This window comes from Spermophilus citellus (assembly GCF_964194105.1).
Source record: "Spermophilus citellus genome assembly, chromosome: 5".
NCBI classification, from domain to species: domain Eukaryota; kingdom Metazoa; phylum Chordata; class Mammalia; order Rodentia; family Sciuridae; genus Spermophilus; species Spermophilus citellus.
The window spans coordinates 134391132-134409542 of NC_138186.1; the positions used below are offsets into that span (position 1 = coordinate 134391132).

The window sequence follows — 18411 nt, forward strand, 5'->3', positions numbered from 1 at the left end:
AATATGGAAAGGGAAGATAATTTAACCTACAAAAGAATCAAAGTCAAACATCTTACACCTGTCCACTGCAAAACAAAAGCCAAAGTTAATAGAACAGAATATAGAATGCAAGAGGAAATTTTTTTGACTCAATAATTAATTTCATGATGCCATTCTGTATTAAGTCAACCAAAAGCTATTGTTAAAAGGAAATCAGCTTAGAAAATATAAACTTTTTTCTGAAAAAAACAGAAACATTAGCTAATTGATTAAAGATTATTTAAACACAGTTCAGAAATGTAGAAGTTGTGGTTTAAAGTCAATTAAGTATTAAAATTGCTTGCATATACGGAATTGTTTATGACTATATGTACGAGAAAGTTGCTTTAAACTGAAACGATTACTATAACAATGAATAACTTAATACAATCTTAGTCTATACATTTAATATTAATTGAAAGACCAGGCTAAAGTTTAAGGGGTTGGACTAAAGGAATAATTTTTAATTCCTTCTTTCATTTTTTATTTTAGTAATTAGGAAAACTGGAAAACATATATGTATTCCCCCAAAAAAATTTTTCTCAAAGTTAACAAGAGTATGATTTAAAACAAGATAACTACATTCAGAATCATTTCAGAACATAATCATTCTAATTTAAGTTTAGTCATATCTCCAAATAAATGAATCCAATAGTTATATTTTATCCTTGTAAGATGATACTTTCCATATACCAAATCCTACTAAGCATACACAGATGATTAACTTGTTAAAATTCTTTCATGTGCAAGGAGGCAGAGGCTATAACTACATACCAGCATAACAGTTGCTCATTATGTACCTGAACACAACAAAGAACTGGCTTATCTAATTATTTCTACTATTATTCAAGGTTCTTGGCTAATGAAATGGTAAGAAACTGCTACCTTGTGAAGGGAGGAAAAAATAACATAGTTAATTTTATTAAGCACTTTTGCCTATGATTAATTGGCTGGACAAATTGGAAATAACTGAGCTAGGCAGAAGATGAACACAGAATACTTTGAATTTTTAATTCTAAGCACTTCTAAGTTGAATCATACTGAATATAAATGGTCCTATTAAGTGAAATAAGTAAGTGTAAAATGGAAAATGTCAGAAGAGAAGCTAAATGACATCTTCAAATGTCATCCGCAAATGGCATTTACCATCTGGATAAAGATCAGTTTAACTGACCTTGAAATGTAAAAACATAATTAGAATAGAAATAGTGGATAAATAATTATTTTCCATTAAAATTCATTGAGTCTAAAATCATGAAGGTGTAACTGAATTTTCAACTTGGAAAATACTTCCCAACATGCAGTGAAACTGCCTGCTGTATTTGCTCAAAAGTAAAGCAAGAGACTGGGGTTGTTGCTCAATGGTAGAGCACTTGCCTCACACATGTGAGGCCCTGGGTTCGATCCTCAGCACCACATAAAAATAAACAAATAAAATAAAGGCATTGCATCCATATACAACTAAAAATATATCTTTTTAAAAAAGTAAAGCAAGTGTTAGAAAAACAAAGAAACCAAGTAAATTCTAATTTAGGGGAACTAATGATATGCTTCTTTGGCAGCAAGTTTATCTTCTTAAAAACCTCTTTATTTTGCCTTAGTATTTATTGGTAGTTTTTCATATATAATAATATATATGTGAATTATATAGAAATATGGTTCTTAAGTTCAGGAGAGCATAGGATTTAGTTGTGGAATTAATAAAAATTAAAAAGCTACCTAAAGGATCTTGAACTTTAATACTTTCGATCAAAAAGAGACCTCTTCTCTCTTCTGAGGTGTTTCTCTTTAGACAGAAGATTCAGAGGGCAGCAAGGAAGGAGACAGACAAATGGGAACAATCAGGTCATAAGCTCAGTTGTTGAATACAGTGGCAGACAGTGCAGCTGGATTGTCTGCCTGCCTCTCCCCAAACATCTGTAAACATGAGCTAAGGGATGGTGAAGTGGCAAGGACTTCAGGACAAGCACAGTGAAGGAGGCATAGGGACAACTGAAAGAAGTTAGAATGGTTTTACGTGAAGCAAGCATAAAGGGGTGCTTTAGAGAGCTATAGATGTTAATAAGAAAAGAGAAGGCAAAAATGTTTCAAAGGCCTGTATAAAGTCACTGGAGTCCTGGTTGGATCCAACAGTTCACTCCTATGGACGTAAAAAGTTGTTTGTAGACTTGGGTCTTAATCAGCCAAACTAAGACTGTGTGATAGTACACACAACACCACCTAATATAGTACTTCAATGTTCACAAAGCACTTTCACCTTGTCTCATGTTATACTTGTCAGCAGACTGAATAGGGGAAATACTTCCCTTTTGAAGGTGGTTAAGACTTAGCTATTAAGCGATGTATCTGAAATAACAAAACTATTATGTCTGTAAAGAAAGAAGGCAGAATCATTATGTTTCTGGTTTATTTGCTCCAAAGATTCCCTTTCTGTATGATAAAATAAAAGTTTTCCCCTGTGGACAGGGTGGAAGTCTCTCTTGCTCAGAGCATCCCTTAATAGGCCCTATAGGTGCAATGCTTGGAGATTCTGGAGTATTAAAGTTCCTAAGGAAGAAAAGTCATTTATAGGTCAGGAAGAACACTGAAGTGGCAGCTGAGTGCCTGTAGCAAAGCCCCTGACTAGTAGAGACAGACAGATCTGGCAGTGGACTCAGCCAGCACACTGGTGATACTGACCTCTCTGAACCTTGAGTCTTCATCTCTAAAACAAAACTACTTTCAACATAATTATATGTAAATTATCTGGGACAGTCATGGGCATCTAGTCCTCTGCACTGGTGGCTACTGAATAACTGCAGCCTGGAGTATTGCTCATATTTCTCCTGCCAAATTAACGGCTGAATGTTAACTATCCCAAATGTTAATGCAAATTTAATTGGATAGTTTTGGGGAATAATAGGATCTGCATTTTGCATTTTGACACCAAAGCACATAGATGTTAAACTACAGAGCTGATGCCCAGGGTATCAGAGTTATCCTCTTGTCCTTGTCCTTGAGTTCCTGTTCTCATTGTCCTTCCCAAGAACACTTATTTGACCTTGTTTCAGGAAGGACTTGTTGCTCCCGGGGGATGACTAGAATTTGAAAGAAGCAAGGTGGAGAATTAGAAGTTTCTATAGCAAAGTTCAAGACACCTTCACTTCTGGAAGTCAGATGAGAGGCTCCATCTGCTCACTTCTCATTTTGTCTGTATTTCACTTAGCACAGTGGAAAGAATCTAGTTCTGACTCACTTTTCTCTATTATTCTCAGGCATAACACCTTGCTTAATGACCATGCAATCTCTGTTCAAAATTACTTATTATTCATCAGTTTTGTATTGGGTTCTTTTCTGGTTTCTTTTTCTTTCTTTTTTTTTTTTTTGGTGGATACAACAAATAAATATGACAGACCCAGATGTTAGGCTGAGGGAGTTTATAGACTAGCATGGGAAAACTTACACATATAAATTGAATATGAAATAAGTTATTATCATATTGCAGAATAAAGAATCTAATTGCCTACATGCTAGGCACTGAACTTGACACGGAAGGGGCTGTGGTGACCATATCGGGGCCTCACCTCATAGTCTACAGTCTGTAAATCTTGTAAGGACTCATTGAGACAGTGGACATCAAAGCATTTGGTAGGGTAAGGAATGTGGGTACCTGCTGTCCAAGTACAACCTCTACAAGGCTATCTTTCTAGGAAAAAGTAATTAACTTGAAGGCAGGGATGACCTTCAAGGTGACATTTTCTGCCATCCCTTATATATTCATACATATGCTTAGTAAATGTGCTAAATTAAAGTTAGATTAAGTATATAGTTTTCAACTTCATATAAAAGGCTGAGATAAGAGGCTATTTTTGGCTACTGCTAGGGCCAAGACCCTTCTTAGGCAGCAAAGGGTGGCCAGTAGGGAACAGTTTTGTTAATTACTACTCCAAGCCTAAGGGCACTACATAGATCACTTAGGCCAGAGCTATACCCCCAGAGTCCCTTAAGGAAGGGACTAGGGTATTTTAACAGGGGCTGGTTCTATATGAGGTTTGTATCTGTCACATATATAAAAGCTAAGCAATGTCAAACAGAACTTTATTATGCTTTTGGAAACATAAAGATTTGCAACTTCAAAACCCATCAAAGTTATAGGGAGTGAAAATACATTAAATTTCAATAATAAAAAATACAATGTTTGGATGTTTAACTGGGGACTTGTGCTCATTAGCTTATGCATCATACTCTCTGTAGTGAGAGCCTGGGAAACCTTCAAGGCAGCAGATTTTTTCACCCCAGACAACTGTATAGTTATATAAGAACCCACTCTGGACATTTTCTGCATAAGTTAGAGTGTCTAAGTGCCATCGTTTGACATACTGGTTTATTTATTGAAAAAGACAGTGAACACTTTGGTTACTTGGTCTTTATGGCTTCGGAGGGTAGAAAGTTAAGGTATCAGAAAGTGGCCCTGGGGGCTGGGATTGTGGTTCAGCCGTAGAGCACTTGCCTAGCAACGGTGGGACCCGGGTTCGATCTTCAGCACCACATAAAAATAAAATGCATTGTGTTGTATCCATCTACACCAAAAAATAAATATTAAAAAAAAGAAAGAAAGAAAGTGGCCCTGATTGTGGGGTAGGTTCCACTTGTCCTCAGCCCCACATATCAGGTCTTTAGTTCTTATTTCTACAGCATGAAACGAATCTCTGAATGCTGAATAGCCACCGTCAGAGAAGTCACTGTATGCCTCACACCCTGTGCTAAAAACCCTTAAATAGGGCCCTTCAGTGGGTGCAAACTTTCGAGTTTAATGCAATATTTTGTCATTTATATCTATCTATATTCTCTATGGCCACGCTATATACTATAGCAGGTATTAAATTACTGTTCATTGAATATTTGTTAACTACAACCTATAGCACCCCCCAAAATTCTATTAAATAAATATATAAAAATTAATTTTCATAATTAAATAATAGTAACAGAATTGAATTTTATACCTAACTATGAAACTTTCTGGGAGAACAGAGATGGAGTACTGAAAAGGTAGAAAATGACATTTTCATAAAGAACTTTGAGAACATTCAGCTTAATTTTTGCATTTACAAATAAGGAAACTGAGGCTTATAAATTTCAGGTTACTTGCTCAAGGTTACAAGGAATGACTGATAAGACCTCAACACTAGTTTCTAGACTCTAGGGTATATGTTTTTTTTCTAATAAATCACACCCAAGTTCACAACTAATGACAAAATGGCTTAATTTTAATTTCTATAAGATGTTAATTCCTAATTTATTGACTATATGGATGAGAACTGACAAATGTTTATAGGGCTGGTTTATTAATTATTTGCCAAGTAAAGTCTGTTTATAATTGCCAAAATTTTGGTGTACTATAATCGATTTTCTTCATGGTTGTTTCAGAGGCTTCATATGAAACTCAATATTGCCTCCATCTGTGGTTATAGCTAGGAAAGCAATAGGAAAAAAATTCTTTCAATATTTCATTCTCTGTCTTGGTTGCTACTAAACTCAGAGACGTTTCATAACAATGTATAACCTTTCCATTATATTTTCCTTTACCTTCTCAGAGAATGTACTTGAACTAAGTTTAAAATCTTGTTTCAACAGTTTTATGCTTTTATTTGTTAAACATTTAATATCAGTTCTTTAGGTAGGTCAATGTAAAAGTTAAAGAAGTAAGCAACCCTCCAATAACTCTATAATTACTGCCCTGGATATATTTAGCACAGGTAAACTGCTAACCTTTCAGGTGGGTCATTCAAGCTTTAGCCCAGAGGCCTTGGACCATGCTAAACTGAACTCTAAGCAGAGTAAAAAGTTGGAGACTTTGCTCCCATGAATACAGTTTATCAGCAAATGCAACACACATTTAAATATGCATGTATTGAATATTGAGGCTCCTTATATTATAAACATCAAAATCAATAGACTTTCTAGATGGGTACTGGAAATGTGCTAAGAGATGACTAATCAGGTAAAAACTGTAACTTCTGTGCTTTACTGTTTCAAGAGTATAAAGTTTAAAATTACTAAAAAAGAACTGTGATCTGATTCCTATGTAGAGGTGCAGAATGCTGACCTTCATTTTTATCTAAGTAACCAGAAATTTGAAGATTAAAACAAAAGTTCAAAATATTTCACAAAATAATTCACCAGTTTCTAATCTGTATACTACTATGCTTCTGCTGGGGGCTTGGTGTCTGAGTAAAAGAGCCATTTACCCAACACTGAATCTTGGAAACTAGTTTAGAATTCAAGTAACTGCACATACAATTTCATTTTGAAAATTCAACAAAGTTCATAATTACTAAATATGTTCATGTTTTAAAATGCACTCATAACACATGGTCACTTTCTGGAAGACAAACTTTCCAATGTTTATCTGGTACACTGTATGTTAATTTAGTCTCTAATATTTCTGTCTACCTTATTCAACAATCTATTGGCTTTACAAGACATGTCTAAAATAATATGGTTTAATTGAGGCATTTAAAATATCTATGGTTATTTTATTTAAAAAAATCAGTGATTACTGTTCCATTATCAAACTTTAATAAACTAGTAGAACAAGGGGAAAATATTTGTATGCCAAAGAAATTCCTCATTAAAATCATATCTTGAGTTGCTTCATTGAGTTATCACTTAGTATTTCTCTCTTTTGTTTCACTTTATAACTTTGATTAATAAGCCCTATCAAAATCAGGTATAGCTATAATCAATTCTTTAATTTAAATCATATACATATATATACATAAAACTATAAATATGTAGAGGAAGAACTTGTCTATTAAAGTATAAAGAGAATCTGAGTGTATAGACGTACTTTCAATGTATTAAAAAAATAAGAAAGAAAGAAAAGAGAGACTACTGTTAAAATTTATACCACTAATTATTTTTGTGTGCCAGAATGAAAGTGCATTGTAATAGATAGGATATATTAACCAAGTGTGCAGGAAATAAAAGTCCCAAGATAGACAATGTTATTGCAGTTGGCAAGTGAATAGCCCTCTGCAGCAAAAACTGGAGAAAGTTAAGAAAATTATTTTCTTTTCAGACTCTTATGCAATGGTGAGGGATGAGAAAACACAAAGAATAGAGATACTGAAATGAAAAAGATCTAATGAACAGTTCCTCTCACCATCTCACTCTCTCTTCTCTTTGGTCCTCTGCTGGTGATTTCTTTGCTCAAAAATCTTCCATTACCACTTCTTCAATGCCAGACCTTAAAAGTGACATTAGAAGACCCTATCCCTCCTAAAGAGCACAGGACATTTCAAAGCTTTGAAAACACATTTCCCTCCTGCAGCAGCAGAATTATGAAGGGCAGTGACCCTTGACTTAATGAAGCAAAAATTCACCCAAGCCAGAGAATGTGTTGTCTGGAGCCTTCTCCACACCCTCACTTTATCCAATTTGTGCACAAACCCCTCTGACAGTCATAGAGCTAGGTGCTGTTTTCACAAAATAACTTTTACAGAAACCTCTGTCTCTGATCATTTGTGATGCTGAAAAACAGACTATAATGTTCCCTGAGTTATAGGAAGTAAAGATATTTTTCTCCAGCAAAAATTCATACTGCTCATAGCAATTGTGTTTTATAATCAGAATTAGAATGCAACTGATTCTAATTTATGAAATATGATTTGTCATGAGCTTTGTAAAGTTGTGAACATCCAATAAAAAAAAAAAAGATTTTAAGGCAGCATTCTAAGAGGTCCTTCTTGTTTGCAGTTGGCAGTATATCAGCTGTTTCAAAACCAGCAACACACAGCAGAAGACTAAATTAATTACCTCCATCCTGCCTCTACTCAGTTCTTTTTGCTCCCATGTGTCTACTCCAGGCTTTCAGGGGCAAGAGATAAGCAGATGGATATGAGCAGGTGCATAGGATCTGGTGCAACCATTAGCCCTGAGTGCAATTGGTCAATACCCTTGAATCTAGTTAAAGCCTTAGTAAATGGTTCCGGACTCTAGCAGATGGTTTATTGGTCCCAGTGGTGCTGTTTGATGATATCTATGTGACTCCATATTAGGAACTAAAATCTTAGAATAAGAAGATTGCTTCTCTTTAGAATGTTCTATTTAACATTTTATGACTTTACTCTATAACCAGTGTCTTTTCCTCATAATGTTGAACTTGGCCTGGTTTTGTTTTTCTCCACAGGTAGAATGATATGAAGGGATTATCATACACGTGGATAATACTCAAAAAGATGCGAATATGTTTTCACTTTATAAACAAGGAAACAGAGTTAATAATATCTACTCTGCAAAGTAAGCCAGTTACTAGTACATCTCAGTTTTAAAAGTTATCTTCTTAGAGGATAACAAAATTATCACTACAAAAATCTTATTTGAATAAAACATTTCTGATTTATAAACATTTTAAAATGACTTTTCTATCTCTTATAATTTCCTAGTGTTATGAAGGCATACCTCAAATGAATGATTATGGAACATTCCTGCCAGAATATTTTTCAGTTATTAATTTAGTACTCCTTAAATCCTTATATGCCACTCTGTCCTTTTCTATTTCTATTTTTCTTCCCCACCACTGCCTATTTTCCAATGCCATTTTTTAAATAAAAGGCTATTTTAAAAGTTGATGTCTTGAACAAATATGCCTAAATTTCCTATGTTTTATGGTTGTGTTTGCTAATCAGGGATTGGAGTTTAGCTTTTACAACTCCAAGAAGAATGTAAATTGTCTCTTTGGCTTCAACATAATGCCCACACTGACTGGCACTGCAGCATCATTTTCCCATCCCAGAACTGGAGCTCTGAAGAAGAAAAAGTCACAGGGAAGTGTGTAGGAACAGAATCAAGGGAATGCATCTTCACAATGACTGTCCTGAGGATATTCCCAGGTTACAGCCCTTCCTTTCTTGGGGAAGATGGACTATTAGTTTTTATTTTCAGTCAGGCAAGGTCTCCATCTATCTTTCTAATGGATGGATGATATCTGAACAATTTATCCTTCCCAGAAAATCAGAAAAGCTTCCAAAATGAAAATTAGAAAATTGTTATACTATTCTTAAATATAACTTTGAATATATCCACTAGAAGAAGAGTCACATGAACCCAAATTTCAAGGTATTTCTCTTTTATCTCTGGTAATCAAGTGATGATTGCTTTTACTTGAATGTTTGTAATTATATAAAAAAAAATGAGAGAACTCAAGTGATGTATGTACAGGAAAAGGAGCCTAACGAGACTGACGGTGGATTTTTTTCTTTGTCCACAGGAAGATATAAAATGGCTACTCTTGTGGGTTGAAAGGTGTTCTTTTTGTCCCATCCTTCTCTCCAAAGTCTTACATTAATGAACTAACTTCTAGTACCTCAGATTGGGGCCTCTTTTAAAGATAGGTCCTTGGCAGAAGTAAGTTAATCAAGTTAAAGTCAAGTCATTAGTAGGGCTCTAATTTAGCATGACTAGTGTTCTTATAAGGAGAAATTTAGAAACAGCTATAGGAAAATACTACGTGAACATGAAAAAGGCCATCTAAAAGCCAAGGGGACAGTCCTGAAACAGAGCTTTCTCTCACAGTCCTCATAAGGAACCACCATGTTGAAACTTTTATTTAGGGTTTCTCTCCTGGGAGGAAGTAAATTGTAATTTAAGTCACCTAGTTTTTGATACTTTATTACAGCAATCCTAGCAAACTAATACAGCTAGCGACTTCATTTTGTATCCCTGGAAATGAAACTTTTATTGACACTCTTAATTGTCATCACTGCTGAAAACAACACATATCTCTATTAATTTCATGTTTGATTTCTTTATAGAAAAAAATCTATACTGCTCTTTAAATGGCAATGTTCTAAATTTCATTATAAAAGTATGCAGTGGCAGATGTAGAGGATCATCTAAAATAACGTTTATAGTCTACGATTGAATGAATAGAGGTTAAGTAGAAGTTAGAAGTCTTTTAAGGTCACCCAGTTACTTACTGGTGAAGATAGGTAAGATGGCTCTCAGTCTCTGTAATATTCTACTATAGTACAGAGCCACTCCTAGCTAGTAGTCAAGGATCACATATCATTAAAATGATTTTCCCCGTTTTTTCATGTTAAAAAGATGTTTAAAGTCAAAATGTCAGGATAATATAAACATACATTAAGATCATAAAAAATGGTTTACTCCACTAAAACAACATTCTAAAAAGTCCTTACACTTTCATATACTTAATAAGACCATCAATATTTTCCTTTTTACATGGTAAATACATTTTGTACCATTCTGAGTTAAGCAAAGAAATTATAGGTGGCTCAGTATCTCAGAAATAATCAGGATTTTCTTTAGAATTCTCTATATCCAAGCAGAGGACACTGTTCAGAAGGTCACTTGTACCTCTGCTAGTTCTTTGAAATAATTTTAATTCTCTACATAATAGTTTTCACAAGTTGCACTTGTGTAAATACTCAGGTAGTTTTAAAAAAACATTATTTTAATTCAAATTAAATAAATATCATGGAGCTAATTATTTATTGCTAGATCTTTTCTGTTTCTTCTCCAATTATTTTCTGTGATATTTATTTTGTTCTTTGAGAACAAAATCTATACTGCTATACTGCTCTTTAAAGGTATATGAGGTAGGAATCTTCAAATAGTTAACATTGAAAAGAGAACTTTGACTCTTCTACCCTAAAGTGTAGAACTAAGATGAATTGGTTTAAATTAGAATTAAATGATTTCAGGTCTAAACAAACAAACAAACAAACAAAAAACCCTTTAAGCAGAGATATGGTGTGACAGAACTGGCTGGTATGGAAGATATTCAGGTTGGTCACTGGTGATACTCTAAGCATCAGACCAAGGAGTTGGGGGACTTGTTACAGAGAAAGTTCAATCAATGATTGGTACAAATAGAATGGCCTTTGTATCCCTGTCCATTCTAGAAGTTTACATTTCTATAAACTCAGTGCTTATCTCATAAAACTGTTGCCTTCAATTAACATAAGCTTCATTCCTTGATACTCTTGACACCTTTATAAATGGTTTGCTGTGTAATTTATTTAATTAACAAACATTTAGACAACATAAGGATGAAACATCAGTTGCCACTCTTACTATGTCAAGTTAGAGGCCAAGCTCAAGCTAGAATTTTTTCTTTGGTGCTCAGTTGTTGGTATGAAATCAGGTACTTGTTAGTATATCAGATAAGAACAACAAACTGTCATTAAAAAATACATGTGTTTTTGTAGTCATATTGGTCTTTGGAATTCTTTTCTAAAGAGCTAAAAATAGACATACATCATAAAATAATCAAATACTAACCTCTTTCATTTTTTCCAGTTCATTCTGTAAGGCTTGCTTTGCAATTTCAACTTCTATAAGCTGTTGCCTCAGTTTCTCATTTTCATCTTCTGTTGTTGTTCTCTTTTCTTCCACATTTTCCAATTCATGGTGAAGTCTCACAGATACATCCTTTGCAACCTAAAATAAAATGTTTGTAATAATAAAATAAAAATTTGATTCATATTGAAAGTATCAGGAGCCAATACCTATACAGTGGTTACCATGTGCCAGCCAGTATTCCAAATGCTTTATATATAAACCATTCACATGTATCAACCATTTAATCCTCACGACAATCCCATGAGATCAATACTATTCTCATTCCTATTTTATAAGTAAAGAAACTTATTATTCCTTTTTTAAGGATAAAATCTTAGAGAGTTGAAACAATATGTTCAAGGTCACACAGCTAACAAGTTGCTGGGAAGTCAGGCTGTAGAATTTGTTCCCTAACTTGTATACTACAACCATGGTAATAAATGTTCTACTGTATTTAATCACATGTAGAAAAAAATTTCATATATGTTCTCTAACATAACCAGCAGATGATGCTTCCATTATTGCCCACATTAAAGAATGGAAAAAAGCAGTTTCTACAAGTAGGGGATGTGTTTATACTTTGATCTCATAACTAGAATTCCATGTACTTAAATTTAGGGAAAATTTTAGTCCCTGACATTAGTTTTTTTTAATAACTATGAATTTTTTAATCCAAAGTTTCAAGATTATCTTGAATATTTTAGGGGTTGAAAGAAAAGTAGCATAGTCTGGTGTAGAGGATTAGAACACCAGCTGTGGCTGCAACCAAGTGGGGAGTGAGCCTGATACCTCCTAGTCATGTTCTAGAACCAAGCATTTAACTTCTGTAAAAGGTGCAGCCTCTGCATCTGTAAGATGGTTCCATTAATTAGCTCTACCTTACAGAGGTGGGTTTTTTTTTTTTTTTTTTTTTTTGTTAAAAACCATGTGAAATAGTTAGGAATGCAATCATGCTTGCCACAGTGCCTGGTACCTATGGAGCATTTGACAAATTTTAGAAAAAAAATTAATACAATAATGACTTTCATAAAATTTTACTCATAGCTTTCTTTAAAAAAATGTATAGTAATTACATTATATTTTCATATTTTAGTGAAGTCAATACAATTAAAAGTATATTTGATTGTCTGACTTCACAAATTTAATATCTGGTTTGCATTCTCAATGAACTTCCTATAGTCCAACTGAACCCAAGAGAAGAGGCCACAACCGTCTAAAAAAAAAAAAAAAATGCATTTCAAGGTTGGGATTTCTCCCCTGGGAGAGTTTCTGAGGGAACAACTTTCTTATGCTTCACTCTCCCTTTTTTACATGGGATGCGATTTGGACAGTTTTCCTTTCAGGGAGTTACTTAAGAGGTAAGGACAGAAAGGAAGGAGTCCTGGAAGGTGAGGAGTGGAAACTTGGAAAAAGAAACTAGACAAAAACCAGATTCTAAATCAAGGCCACAGTCTGAGCAGTGCCACGCCCATGTTTCAGCCTAGTAGGAATGTAGCCTCTTCCCACCGCTTCTGAGAGAGCTATGGTTAAAACAGCAGAGCCCCCCAACAAGCTCGATCTCCTCAATAGTGTTCTTTCAACCACATGGAACTCAAATCTTTGGACCCACCTGTTTGTTCTTTCCCTTCTGGGACCCTAAGTTTTTGTGTTCAGCCAGTCACTCAGAGTCCCTAAATCTTTTGTTAGTCATAATCAAAGGACGCTGAGCCCTCAAAGTCCCCACCCTCTGCCCTGGGCCGCGTGCTGCAGACCTTGAGGTCCTGCTCCAGGCTGCGCAACAGCTCCCCATCGATCTCCCCAGTCTGCGCGTAGCGGAGTCTCTTGCGCTCGGCTTTGCGGAGGCGGTACTGCAGGATCCGGCAGTTTTTGTTGGCTCTCTCCAACTCGTGGCGCATTTCCTGCAGTTGACAGGCATCCTCCTCGAAGAAAGTGTCCCTCATCTCGTCCATCTCAGTTCTCAGCTCATCGATCTCATTCTGAAGAGGTGACAGGTCGCGGGTCAAAATCAGCCTCTCCAGCCCCTCCGACATATACCGTACACACCCCATCCTAGCTTCAAATTCTCAACTGCCCCCCGATCCCCTCCCCAAGAGGCAGTAGTGACAAGGAGATGAATGAAGAAGAAACTTTTTTAAAAGGGCTCACTTAAGGTCTTCTCTCGCTCTCTTACTCTAGCTCGCTCCATAAAGTGGGACAGACCATAATAATTAGAGAAATGAAGGTCCAGATTTGATTTTAAGTGAAAAACCTAACGCAGATTATATCAGGTTCTGTTTCGAATCTGGACCCGGCCTAGGAAATCCCCTCATTTATTGCTCGGCTCCCTCTCTAAGGCTCCCTAACAGGTTAGCGGCCTCGCACTTGCGCGGGGACACGCCCTAATCTTCCGAGGCCCACGCTTCCCCTCCCCCACTCGGTTCCCCCATCCTCCTCACCTTGAGAGTCTCATTCTCTTCTCGCAGCTTCTCCATCTCCTCCTGCATTTCTTCCTGTTCCTGGAGCTGCTGCGGGTGCGGCTGCGACGAAGGGGGCGCCGCCGCCTGCATGCCCCCGCCGCTACCACTGCTCTCTGCGCTCTGCTGGGGGCCCTCCGCTGCCGCCGCCATTGGGGAGGTGGAAGGGAGGACGAGGGGCTCACAGATGGCAGGGGCGCCAGCGACTGGGGAGCTACGGCTGCTGCTGCCGCCTCCGCCGTTCTTAGTGTGCATCTGAGCAGCGGCGGCCGCTGCCGCCGCCCGCTCCTTCTTGAGGTGGAACTGGATGAGCTCAGACTGCAGACATCCTTCCTTCCAGTAGCTCCCTCCACTGCCGCTGCCGCCCCCCGCAATGCCGCTTCCGGAGTTTCTGCTGCTGGGGCCTGGGGTTTTACCCGCAGAAGAGGTGGATGGCGAAGGGGAGGCCCCCTCCCCGCCGCTGCCTCCCCTCTGCTGAGCGCGTACGCCTTTCCCTCGCCAGCCCCTGGGCGGCGGCGGCTGCGGAGCGCCCCCCTCCCTTTCCCCGGAGCCTCCGCCGGCTCCTCCTCCTTCCCCGTCCCCTCCTCCTCCTTCCCTGAGAGGAGGGGGTTCCCCGACTTTCGAGGGCACGGATTCTAGCTCACGGGATGGCTCCTCCGGCAGCCCCGGCCTCCTGCAGCCCACAGCGGCCAGGGTCGCCAAGGGGGCCGCTTCAGCACCAGCCGCGGGCTGGACAGCTCCCGGAGCAGCCCCTTTGGGCGCCAGGGGCGCCGCCTTCTCCGCCCCGCCTCCGCCTCCTCTGGCACAGGCCTGAGATGCCGCGCGGCTGGTAGCCTTGTTACCCTGCTGTTGCTGCTGCTGCTGCTGCAGCTGCTGCTGCCGAACAGAATTGAGTTTGGTGCCGGCCCCCACAGCGGACCGGTTGGCCCCGGCTGTCTGTCGGAGAGAATTTTCCCTTGGTCTAGCTGGTGACTGAGCTCGCTGCTGCTTTCTGCTGCTGCCCTCCGGGTGCAGACGAGCCTCGGTGGCTGCGGCGGCGGCAGAAGCTGCGGTTGCGGCAGGGGCAGCGCCCCCGGTCGGTGGCTGACTCATGGCGATTTAGGAAGACCCTACCGGAAGAGATTTGGAATCGTCCATCACTAGATCAGCCTCCCCGCTTACCGCCACCAACCTTCCCTTCTAAGCTGGGACAGAAACAAAAGAGGAGCAACATACAACATGTCTGCATTGTTACAGAGCAAAGGGTGGTTTTGCTATACAGAAGAAGCCCCAGAAAATTATGAGCTTTGGAAGACACTTAATAGAAGCATTGACTTTAGAAATAGGACGTAGACTTGTCAATTCTCATTTTGCCCAAGGTGGCGCTGTCTCCATCTCAGTCTGTCAGTAAAATGACAGCACTTTCAAGGTATCAGATTTTGGAAAGGATAACCTGTGGGGTCAAAAAGGAATCAATGGGATCAGGATACTGTAGAAAGAGGCTTCAGAGTTGTCAAACCTCTGCTTTTTCAACTTTGGCTTCTTCACCATTGAATCTACACCCTGGCTTAGTGGAAAAGGTTTCATTGAATTAGTATTCCTAAGTATCAATTAGAGGGAAAAGATTATGATGTAGACTACTGGAGAAAATTTGCTATAAATGGATTAATGATACTTTTCTTAGGCAGCACCAAGTCCCAATATTGTCTTTACAGTAATAGAAATGTAAAAATATAAATAATGAATGACTAACCCTCTGTTTCAAGAAAATAGTGGTATTAGGAAATATATGGTTTAATGATTTATAACCCCAAAGGGATTATTTTTATCTTAAAAAATACTTTTGGAAAAGTTGATTTTCAGGTCTGCAGTTTCTTAAGTTTCAGGTAATGAATTTTCGTATGCTTACCAGTTTTGTGGTTCTTATGAATCATTTTAGTTGCAAGATAGGTATAATTGCAAGATACAAACTACTTTCATTCTTAATGATCTTCTTAGATGGTATATAACAGGCTAAGTTTTAAGTACGTTTAAAGTGCCCATTCCCTCCCTCCTATAGAGCCAAATTCGAAGACAGAATGACCCAGCACCCAAAAGGCTGTTGCATTTTTCCTCGTGATACCAAAATCAATTTCTATTGTGTATCTTTCTAAGATACATCCATCATTGCCTTATGAAATCTGGAAAACATCAAGCAAGCTACTGCCTGATGAGTTTTCCCTAATGAGACAGTTAGCTAGTCCACTAATCAGTTTGGTGCTTTTTCCTTGGAAATGTCATTTCTCTCTAGAGCACTGAAAGTGTATTACTAGGCATAAAGCTCTTCTTGAAAAACAAAACAAAACTACTCCTCTTACAAGAGAAGATTACCTGCCACTCATTTTCCTTGAATTATTCCTGTTATTGTCTATTTTAAGTGTTACAACTTAGCATGTAGTAATCATTCATTTTAAAAAAATGAAACAAAACATTACTGAAAGCTATCTTCTCTACCTCTCTTTCTGTTTCGGGCATCTCCTTCGAACTCACTTTGGAATATAAAGGCAAACAAAGATGACTGGTGGTGGGGACAGTGTGTTCATCAACTTTCTATGTCTTCTACTGGAGCCACAATGCTATTAGAATATTTTGTCTACTTAATCATCATGGGTCAGCCTAACGTGGGCCACCAACAAAGTTATATTGCCAATGCAAACTTATTTTTGTTTTAAATTAGCAGAACCACTCTTGAGCCGAGAAGCCATCAGAAAAGCTTACACTTGGCCCCCAGACAGCTTTAATCCCAGAAGAAAGCTTCTGGTTCCAATAGCTGGGCTCCACAATAAAAGGCACCTGACTGCTGTCACTTGACTCCCATAAAGTGACAAAATGCTGCATCTCTTCAAGTCTTCCCCTGTGAAAATTGCCACCCAAGTCACCTGACACGGCCCACATTAATAACACTTTTAATAAGGAGTTTTCCCTGCCCTCTGACCCACCCCATCTCTCATCCCCATCCCTTTAGAAATCCAGAGGAACTGCTCACTTCTCAGCAGAGACGATGTTTGGAAGAAGTTGAAGCAAATCAACAATATTCCGGAAACCTCAGGGTCTATTCCAGTGTCTTTCAGAGACCAGGAAAATTCATCTTCTCAGTATTATATGCGACTTCTGGCTGAGCAAGACTTTGGGCCCGCTCTTCCCAGTTTCTCACCCACTGAATTTCTCCAAACAATGGCGGTAACCAGAAGACTCACTTGCCCTCAGAGTCGGTTACTTCTTGGCTGTGGACTGCAGCAGGGCTTAAGGCTGCAGCTCTCAGTAGGCGAACGCTGGAGGTACCAAGCAGTGCCAGACGCTCCCCAGGAAGTGCAGTGGTATTCATGAGCTGACCTCACCGGACTGGGCAGGGGAGAAGGCTGGATTGCAAAGGAGGACAGGATAGAAGTAATGCAAGAGAGATTACTTTCGAGAGGAAAGAGAAGACTGGGACCGGGGGTCGGGGTGAGAGTGGGAGGAGGGAGACAGGAAGACAAAAAGGCCAGAGCCACGCCCGAGATGGAAGATCTGCAGCCGCACTCAAAGTCGTAGGTCCACTCTCACATCCCGTACTTGGCAGAGGATTCCAAAACCGCTTAAAATCGTATGCATTGGTTTTCTGCAAAGCTTTGTTTCTGGTCCGATCAATCTCCATCAATTATTTATTTGAGTTATTTTCCCAGGGAGGCGGACTCGAACAGCCTTCCGGGCGTGACTAGCGTCTCCAGATGCAGCTGCGAGGCGCTGGCGGGCGGCTGCTGGGAGTTCTCTTTGTTCACTCACTTTAATTCTCAGTCGAGCTCTCCACGAGGTGCTCCCTCCCCACCCCCAGGCCGGGCGGAGTCTTCGGTTGTCGTTTCCGCGAAGAGATAATGGTTGCCAGACCCAACGTCCCAGACAAAGGGTTCTGGCGAAGCCACCACCAATTTAATACAAGCCGAATAAATACCGGCTTACAGAGACGGTTTGCAGACCTACTCGCCCTGCGTACGTTTGCCTGTCTCCTTTATTGAATGCCAGTTTCTTCGGTGAAAACAAGGAGCAAGTGCTGGGATCCACGATCTTTATTGTAGTGCACACCAGTAACAGGAGTCAGGAAGAATGTAGTTATAGAATATCAGCTTAGAAGAGAACTAAGAATGTATGCTTTTATGTTTATTCATACGGTTACACAGTGACAATATTTTAAAAACTGGAGTAGGAAATTCTCTCTTTCCTCTCCAAGTGACTATTTGTCTATTTATTATTTATTTTTGTGGGGATGGTCTGTGGGGGAAGACAGGGGAACCTCCCTCCTGCCTATAAAAATTCCTTTGTGAACTTGCAGATGAGAATAAAAAAGGTAAGACACTACTTGAGAAAAGGCAGCTTTCAAAATTAAATTTCTATTAAATTTTTATGGTGGTTGTGCAGGTAAAATTTTTGAAATAATGAAATTATTGATGTTAACATGAACTTTAAAAGATTTTATGTTCCAAGTGGACATTTTGCCTTAACCATAAAATAAAAACAATTTGGGAATAGCTTGCATAGAAGTAATTATTACAGCAAAATAAAAACATGTTCAAGCGCCAGAGGTTAATATTCCCAGTGACAC

The 18411-nt window shown here is 38.7% G+C and overlaps 1 protein-coding gene across 1 annotated transcript in view; it reads right to left on the reverse strand.

Moving 5' to 3' along the window:
* The window catches only part of MTCL3 (MTCL family member 3), a 39076-nt gene extending 22117 nt beyond the window's left edge, over window positions 1–16959 (reverse strand). Inside the window, exons 1-4 of the mRNA XM_081294761.1 lie at window positions 16822–16959; window positions 13800–14926; window positions 13116–13340; window positions 11305–11463 (exon numbers count right to left, since the gene is read on the reverse strand). Coding sequence (XP_081150887.1) covers window positions 11305–11463; window positions 13116–13340; window positions 13800–14909 — 1494 coding nt within the window. The 5' untranslated portion in view covers window positions 14910–14926; window positions 16822–16959. The remainder of the gene's footprint in view (window positions 1–11304; window positions 11464–13115; window positions 13341–13799; window positions 14927–16821) is intronic.
* Window positions 16960–18411: the final 1452 nt, after the last annotated feature.